Source organism: Monomorium pharaonis, chromosome 4 (assembly GCF_013373865.1).
Source record: "Monomorium pharaonis isolate MP-MQ-018 chromosome 4, ASM1337386v2, whole genome shotgun sequence".
Lineage (NCBI taxonomy): Eukaryota > Metazoa > Arthropoda > Insecta > Hymenoptera > Formicidae > Monomorium > Monomorium pharaonis.
This window is the reverse complement of record NC_050470.1, coordinates 1,567,161-1,576,071: the sequence shown is the minus strand read 5'-3', so window position 1 is coordinate 1,576,071 and position 8,911 is coordinate 1,567,161. Positions and strand designations below refer to the sequence as shown.

Genomic DNA, 8,911 nt, shown 5'->3' with positions numbered 1-8,911 from the left:
CCGCGATGATTTTGAGCGTTTGCGCGACTCAAAGGAAGACAATCGGAAATGTACACGGAATGTCTACGGCATCATCGAACGAACAAGGACAATTTTCAGCGGCGATCACTTGGTTCGGTAGTCTTTAAATGCGCAAAAACTAAAGAATTCACGATTCAACATTTATTTTAGTGCCTGTATCTGTCGAACATCACACTTTTTGTCATATGATGTAAAAACGTTTGCTGTATATCACAATTCGCGTGTCTTTACCTAAATATTTAATTTACAATCGTCAATTATTTCAAGATTTATAACGTTAACATAAACAGCATCGAAACTTTCTCACGCTGCATCTTTCTTTCATTTTTTAAAAAGCCACTTTTATACTTGTAAACAGGGACTACAACAGGTACAAAACGCTTAGATCACAATTTGTGTTTCTCGAGCGCTATTCACAGTGATTGATCGAAGAATAAAAAATCTTCAGATCAAAGTCCTTAATCGAATGCCACAAATCTTCAGTCCGACTTCGTAAATGTCAGCTTGTTGCTGAACTAAACGTGCAATCAGATTCGGACTACCAAATCAAGCGATCACGAAATAGCGATGACTGCGAATTATCCCAGGATCTGTTATTACAATCGATGACGAAACTGTTCTGCAAAGATGCAGAAATATTGAATTTTAATTATCGTTCGTTCAATCGAATTGCGAAAAGTCAATGACTGATATAGCTCATTATTTCCATCTACTCTTAATTCTATACCATTTAAAATCTGCCATTGTGAATTGAAACAATATAATACTCGATTAAATAATCAATTTTGTAAAAAATTTCACTAATTGTTCCGTGTGTATAAAACTCGTAATAATAGAAACGCAATTATTTTTTCCTGTAAATCTATACGATTAAACGCCAAAATCTGAAACTTCTTAAATCAAGGACTTTCCAAAATCGAGCTGATGTTTGTGCGAACGAAACAATAATATCGATAGTCGAAAATCCTGACATAATTCACGAATCGCCATAGTAATTAGGACCGTTAGATTATGCCAGCTAGCCTTTTTCTCTTTACTATACGGGGGCGTTGGATGACATCTCGTATCGACAATCGAAAGTCGCAACACGTTAATAGTAATAGAATAATAATAATATATAATAATATTAATAAAAAATATAATAATAGCAAACATGCACGGAGTCGCGCGACGGAGACTCGTGAGGACTTCCGCGATTGGCGATCCATCCAACAAAATATATTATTAATACTATAAGTTTTTTTTTTTCGAGTGAAAAAAACGACCAGCGCAGACCTAAAACGGCTGCGCGACAGTCGGGTGGGAATCGGAGGACGGTGGTAGTGATAGTGATAGTGGTTGTCATCGTTGGTTGATTGGGGTAGACGGTGGTTTCGTCAAAATCTAAAAACGTAAGCAGCAGCAACGCATTCTTTTTTTTTTCTTTAAGCGCAGCGACACAAATAAAAAAGAGAGAAGAACAAAAGATGCATTAGGCTGTGACAACGTAACTATCAAGAGAACGAGATACAGAGCAAAAAAGAAAATCTTACACGATTGCTAAAAAACGGCTAATAGCTACTATATGCGCTACGATACTAACTACGCTAATAAAAAAGAAAAAGGAAGGATTTTTTGCCGTAAAATGGGAAGTTGGCGAGAACGATAGAATTCGTCTCCCGTTTTTATATCATTGATGAGGATAGTGGTTATGTTAAAACGATTGCATCATTTTTTGCTATGAGAGTCGAGAAATGAGCTATGATGAATCTACTATCGATATACGCAATCGGCTTTTTCTTTATGCATGGATCAAACGTCAAGCATCTTATTTCTTTTCTAGAGATTCATTTTTTGTAATACTACAACACCATTCTTTATGAAATTCTTGCGATTCCTGTGCAGTTAAAAAATCTTTAGTACTATCTAAATTATCTGGGTTATCTATGAATTCAGGATCTCATTTTTAAGCGTTAACGTTATTTGCAATCATTGCCCGCGAATACCTTGGCCGTCGTGACAAAATATGTAAATATAACAAACGATACCGTCGACAAGCACTTAGCACATACTCGCCGACAAAAAGTTATTAAATTTATCACGTAAACTGAGAGAAGAAAGTAATATTATCGTATGACCAAAAATTTAGCGTAAGTCGGCACAATTTCGCGACAAAATATGATAAAGACCAACGTACGGGTTCGGGTGAGGTGCGGAAAAATTAAATAAGTAAAACTAATCAATAATAAGAAACAAAAAAATTAACGCGCGCAATAACCGTTTAATGAAACGCTGTCATAGTTACGAAATGCACCTCAGGATCAGTTTCCATAGGAATTGTCGATAATCATTACAAAACGAAAGGGAAAAGCGGATGAGATGGGAAGCGAAGGGCAAATTCAGCAACGGGAATATCAATCCGCAGCACACAAGATGTTCTGCCGTCCGGTTATTTAGAATCCGCGGGACGATTCTCGCATCTCATGATATTCGGTCAAATGATCTCGGAAAATCAGCAGTCGTAAATGCGCCCAATCTTATAAATCTGAATAAATTCAACAATCTTCAGCGAGTCTGCTACCCAAATGTGTCGACATATTATATTAAATTTTATTGAAATATAATGATAAAATTATTAATCAATTTCTCCAACAATTTCACTATTTTTGTTAAAGTATTATAAATACTATTAATAATACATGGATCAATTTGACGTCTTACGCAGTAAGATCAAAAAATTGTCCATAGAAAACGTATGGACAATTTGGGAAACAAAGTCGTTTAACGAAGACCGCAGGTAAGATAAAGCTTACCGGAGTAATAAAGACCCTGCAATACTCACGGTAATCAGTCTCATGTCCCGTGGGACAAGATCAAACTTGTTGAAGGCGGTTTGCGCAAAATCGTTGGATTTCGCTTTGGATCTCAAAATCTCTGCAATGTATAATCTCACGAGATATACAACGAAACGAATGTTCGCGCGACAAACGAACGTTTCTCGCGAACCTCGCACGGCACTTGGAGGGAGACATTTCGAAGCGCGATGACCGGAAGTGACCCGAGCGCGACGGTCGTGGTCGACCACCGTCGAGGAGAGTAACGAAAATGTGGTAAACGCGCGTGGATTCGGGCATGCGTAAAGACCCGATGCGTGTGTTAGTTAAGTGTGGACCATGTCGTCGTGACGAGTGGAAACGCGCTTCCTGATGTAATCGTCGGACGAGGTCTCAGAGAGAAGACCAAGATGGGTTAGTGTAGGAAATGCGGGAACGGGAATTGGGAGAATGGTAACGGGCGTGAAGGAAAGAGGAGCAGAGGGTGGAAGGCGAGGGGGGGGGGAAGTGACTAGCGGCGGCGAGCTCTACAACTAAACAACAACAACAGTATTTTCAGTATTATAACAACATTAACAAGTAAGTTATCGCGTACGCGAAACGCATATATACGGCGCGTACGCACGAAGAAAGGAGCGCGCGCGAATTTGTCGGGGCAGGGTTGATTTTTACGTCCTCTCTCTCTCTTTCTCTCCCTCTTTCACTCCCTTTCTTTCTTTCTTTCTTTCTTTCTTTCTCTTGTTTGCGGGTCTTGGACAGCCCAGCGTCGCGAGGACTGTACACACAAAGCGTCACGCGTTTCTCCTCTTTCTTTCCGCTCGTCCACGCGGGACGAAAAGGGGCAGCTCGCGGAAACGCAAGAAGAATATCGAGGGAAGCGCGCGCGTACTTTCTCGCATACCGTCGGTGATGTCCGTCGTTTGGCAGAGTCCACAAGAGGAGCGCCTCGGGAAAGTTCCGGCGAGGGGACTCCCAATTTCTTGCCGCGTGAACGACACTCGGGAATCGGTCCCTTGAGAGTCGTATATGGAGCAATAAGTGATGCGCTTCTTTTCTCATGGTCGGCTTGAAACGTCTCGTAGGTAGGGCGAGCGAAGATGATGATGAGTAGATGATGCATTGAATGCGCGAGCGTTGGCGTTGAAACAGACGTAGAAGACAGGTGAATGTAGGTGAGAAGAAAGATCGATAAATGTTGGCCATACGACCATCCAGTGACGAAAAGTGGCGATGATGATGGCGATGATGAGACGATGAAAAGATGTTGACATTGGCGCACGACGATCATCGTCGTCGTCGTGACGCGTCACTGCTCTACATGCCGATCGGCGGTACTTGTACATAGCGATATATGTAAAGCCGGTAATCCTTACTGGCCAACACGACCGAGCCGTCGTCCATTAGCGCCACATCGAAACATTGCGCGTGCTTCACCTTGCTCTCAAGAGCCGAGACCAGCTGACCATCCTGCGTGAAGATGGTCAGATTGAAATTATTATGATTGTCCGCTATTAAAATTTCGCCATGCGTATTGATGCCCACACCGATCGGATAGTTGGTGATACCCTCACCGCCAATCTGCCGCAAGTAAGCCCCCTCGTAGTTAAAAACTTTGACACAATGGGCGCGATTGTCGCTGATAAAGATCTCCTGTTTATCGTTCACCACCACGCCGTTCGGGAATTCGAGATGTTTCGAGCAGCCGAATTTTTGTAGAACGTTGCCGGTCTGATCGAAGATGATGACACGCATCACCTTGCATTCTACGACGACGATTCGTCCCTTCGAATCGACGGTGACGCCACGTGGATGCTGGAGAATGTTCGCGCCAAACTTGCGTACAAATTGACCATACTGATTGTAAATCTGTATCTGATGAGTCGGTGAGCGTTCCGTAACGATAATGTCACCGGACGTTTTCACGACAGCGACGCGATTTGGATAGAGCAATTGACCGTCGCGTTTGCCGCACTCGCCGAATTGAAATTTGAATCTGCCCTCCTTGTCGAAGATCTGAATACGATGATTGTTCGTGTCGGCAACGATGATATCGTTTTGCGCGTTCACCGCGACGCCTGACGGCTCGGTGAACTGGCCTTCCATCACACCAAATTCGCCGAATTTACAATGGTAGATCATCTTCTGCCGTTTGATCTGCGATTTTGGGGGGAATATCGCGGTGGCGGACATCAATTTCGAGGTCAAATCAAGGACGGAATCGCCTGGTGTGGCGTTCGTCGCTACGGCTACCGATGGCATCGCGAAATGGTCGTTTGTCGTCACGACTGGATAAGTGTCGCTACCACCGTTGCTCCATTTCTCATAGGGATTAGCATTCATGCCGTTCAGATTCACGTCGCTGATCGTCGTGGAGAACGGGCCGAGACTGTTGGCCGAACTGAAACGTTTAGATATCACGCTGCTGACGGTGTCGATTGAGGAAGGAGATGATGACGAGCCGCAATTCATACTGGAGGAGATCAGGCCGTTACTATAAGTTCGATCTAAGAGAAGACTGCCCAATGAACCGGCGCCGCTTCCGGGACCGTTACTAATGGTGCTGTTGTTACTGCTACCAATGCCATTGCTCGACAGAGCGGTAGGTCGCGCGATAGGTGGCTGTTTGCCGATCGAACCGGCGTTGTTTTCGCTGTTGCTATTACTCCGAACGTAACCGAAAGTGTTTCTTACTCCCACTTGTATAGCCTGATAATTGCTGACGAACTCGAGGTCCGCGGTTTGATTGGCTATGTCTGTGTTCGGCGTATAATTGAGCAGTGACTGAAGCTTGGCTTCAAGGATCTTCTTGACCATGAGGAAATCGGTGATGGTGGTGACTTTGGTGACACGCTCGACAAAGTCGCAGGTCTGCATAATCTTATCTACCATCTCGTTGGCTCGCTGAGAGAGCACGTTCAAGGAGATCTGCTTCGTCGAGAACACCGAGTCGAGTTCCTTCAGCAGCTCCTGCTTGCGCTCATCTAACATCGATCGGTAGAACTGGAAGGTATCATTAATCTCATTCTGCGCCTTGTGATACTGCACCTGTAGTATTGCGGCGTTATGGTCCGTCGCTTTGACCACCGCACGCGCGTCCGCCGCCTTCGCACGGCACTCCTGAACAACCCGCGACAACGCCTCCAGCTGTTGCGTGCCTACCTCCGAGACATGAGCACAGTCGTGTAGCGGCGCCACGTGATCCGTCAACGTGCACTCTTTGCAAATCGGTACGTTGCAGCTTCGGCAGAAATACTTGATTATTTCCTGCTTGTGTCGCAAACAAAAGTGTATCTTTTCGGCGTTGCTGCCGTTATTACTGTTGCCGGTGCCATTGATAATTAGATTATTGCCGCCACCTCCTCCGCCACCACCGCTGCTGCCGTTACAGACATTTTTAGACAGTTCTGTCGTCGCGGTGATCGTACCACCGTTACTACCACCACCACCACCTCCGCCGCCGCCGCCGCCGCCGCTTCCACTGCCACCGCTGCCGACAGTCTCCAATTTGGAATCGGCCAAGTTCAATAATCGATGGCCTTCGAAGCAGAGCATGAATTGATGCGCCATCACGCAATTTGGACAGAGAAACTGATCACAATCGTAACAACGCGCTACAGCCAGTGGCTGTGCTCCAACTTCAGTGGCGCCGGTTTTGCAGCCGGTACAACGGATGCGACTGGTGCCACCGGTGCTACCCAGCCGGCAGCGTGGGCACGGATCTTCGCCAGACTTTGGTGCGTCGAGGCACAAGTCGCAGCTGTCGACGTCACAGATCGCCGAATCGCTAGCAGGCGGCGAGCTGCCGCTCACCGTTACTGGGGACAGCGAGACCGGGGACCCGAGGGAATTTGCGCGCGATTCCAATGAGGGTGTCGGCGAGGCCATCTTCAGTCAACCGGCATCCCTATAAACAGAAAACGATCAACATTAATGTCGTGTATCGTTACATTTCGTAGAGAATTATCATAGAATATTTTCTTAACGATACAAATTTATCATTATTGGGAGAAATCTTGATAATTATAAATTCTGTTATTTTTAATAATTTTATATGCGTACGCGCGACTCTCTCTCTTTTCACAATTTTAATTCTTCATTAAATTGATGATTGGCCAATATTAATTAAAATGTCATTAATTATTAACCCCGCACGATGTAACGATTACATCTGTATTTTCTCTGTTATGTAATAAGCGTTATTAAAACAAAATTTTAATAATAGCACTTGTGTTAAGAGCAATGTAAATTTATCTGTACATTTTATCTTGACGACGGTTCGTAATAAAAGAATATTATATTATTTTTTGTATCCTATTGGTAGTTTCTATTGTAACGGTATAACGTCATAACATTCAACTATCGGTCGGTCCCGACTGTTCACCGAGAGAGCCGGCGTTGTCGTTACGATTAATCGTTATTACGGCGTTCCCTATCTCAAAGGTCTCTTTTATTGCGATTCCCACGCGCACTACGTCTGGCTATCCCTCCACCTTCTCCCCCTTTCCCGCATCCCCGAGGCACAGCGGTTATTCGCGCGGCTCGCGACGAGCAGGAGGCTTCGGTCTTTCTAATTAAATCGCTCGAGCCGGACGGCCATGTTTCACCTGGCAGTCAGAAAAGGAGAGAGATCGGCCAAGTTGCCGGAGGAAAGGGAACGACGCGCGCCGGCGGCAAAGGAAAAGGAAGAACGAGGGAGGACTGGTATAGACCGCGAGTCCAAGGTCACGAATGCGAAGGTTATCGTACTTCTCTCCCACCCGGTCGAGCGAATTTATCGGATACCGTGCGACGACACTCGCTTTTCCACGCTCAGAAGGAGGAGAAGGGGAAGATGGAAGAGAAGGAAGAGGTAACGTCGAGGAGGAAGAAAGAACGAATAGAAAGAAAAAGAGAAAGTATTTTTCAACATGTCGAGCTCGCCTAAGTAAAAATATTGTTTCTCGCAAGCTTTCTTCGTGCTTTAAACCGGTCGATATTATCCCGTCTCATCGGCGCAGAAAGATTTGATAAGAAAAACGTTTAGTTTTCTTTTCTCTTATAATCCTCGTTCAACACATTTTTTAACCGAGATGAACCAGTCAAAATCCAAGCGACTAGGAACCAGCGCAAGAGAGTAGAAACGAGATAGCGAAGCCGCAAACAGACAAAGAGAAAGAGAGGAAATCGCGGAGGCGAAGAGAACAAAGAGCATCTGCTAGCGCGCTCCAGGAAACGTTTCTGAAGTTACTGCGCCAGCAAGTCCTCGCTCGCGAACGCGACCGGCGCGCGCCGTCTTCGTGTAAGAATTTCGATTAACTCCCGAGATAAAAGGTGAACGCTCCTGAGGGAAGTGTCCGTGGAGCCCGAGGTCGCCGGAAAGCCGCGTTTAACATACCGAGGCCGTAGAAGTCGCGGGAAACTCACCGAAAGCGAGAATTCACGCCATTGTGAAGAAGTCTACGTATAAAAATAATACATATACACATAAGTAGAGTACTTTTAGCCGAATAATTAAAAAACCCAAAAATGTCCTAAGCCTATTTTAATAAAATTATTTGCACATACAGCAAACGGAAAATTTACTTTGAAAGACAATAAAACTTTAAAAGACAAAACGCAAATTCTACATAAGATTTATCAAGATTAAAACACAATTTTATTAATAAAAATAATAACGAATAATTTTAATAAAAAGCTAATGCCAAGTATAAAAAAAAGGGGGACAATAAATTGTCAAAACATCTTTTGTGTGAATGTACAATTCAATAGCTAACTTGTATATAATTCAAATAAATGAGCTATGAAAATCACGTTTTTCTTTTATAGCGATCATGTTTAGTTATTTCTCTGTTTTAAATAAAGCATTAAATACATAAAAAATTTATGACTTTAAATAAAAATTTATGACGATGTTCATTGCAATTTTTTTGTCGTTTCACATCCGTTTTTAAACCCGCACGCCTCAATCGATGAAAAAAGAATGGAGAACGTTTTCCAACGATCATGTACGTATGACAAATCACACGCGACGGGACATAACGAGGGAGGAAGAGAGAAGTTAATTCTTTCTCGGGCGCGAGGGGATAAAGTACCTGAAT

The 8,911-nt window shown here is 44.0% G+C and overlaps 1 protein-coding gene across 4 annotated transcripts in view; it reads right to left on the bottom strand.

Moving 5' to 3' along the window:
• Positions 1-1,258: 1,258 nt before the first annotated feature.
• Positions 1,259-8,911, bottom strand: part of LOC105838240 (brain tumor protein) — an 87,398-nt gene continuing 79,745 nt past the window's right edge. For all 4 annotated transcript variants that reach the window (XM_012683660.3, XM_036285449.1, XM_012683659.3 and 1 more), the window contains one exon: positions 1,259-6,738. In XM_012683660.3, the coding sequence (XP_012539114.1) occupies positions 4,149-6,719 (2,571 nt within the window). In that variant the 5' untranslated portion in view covers positions 6,720-6,738 and the 3' untranslated portion in view covers positions 1,259-4,148. The remainder of the gene's footprint in view (positions 6,739-8,911) is intronic.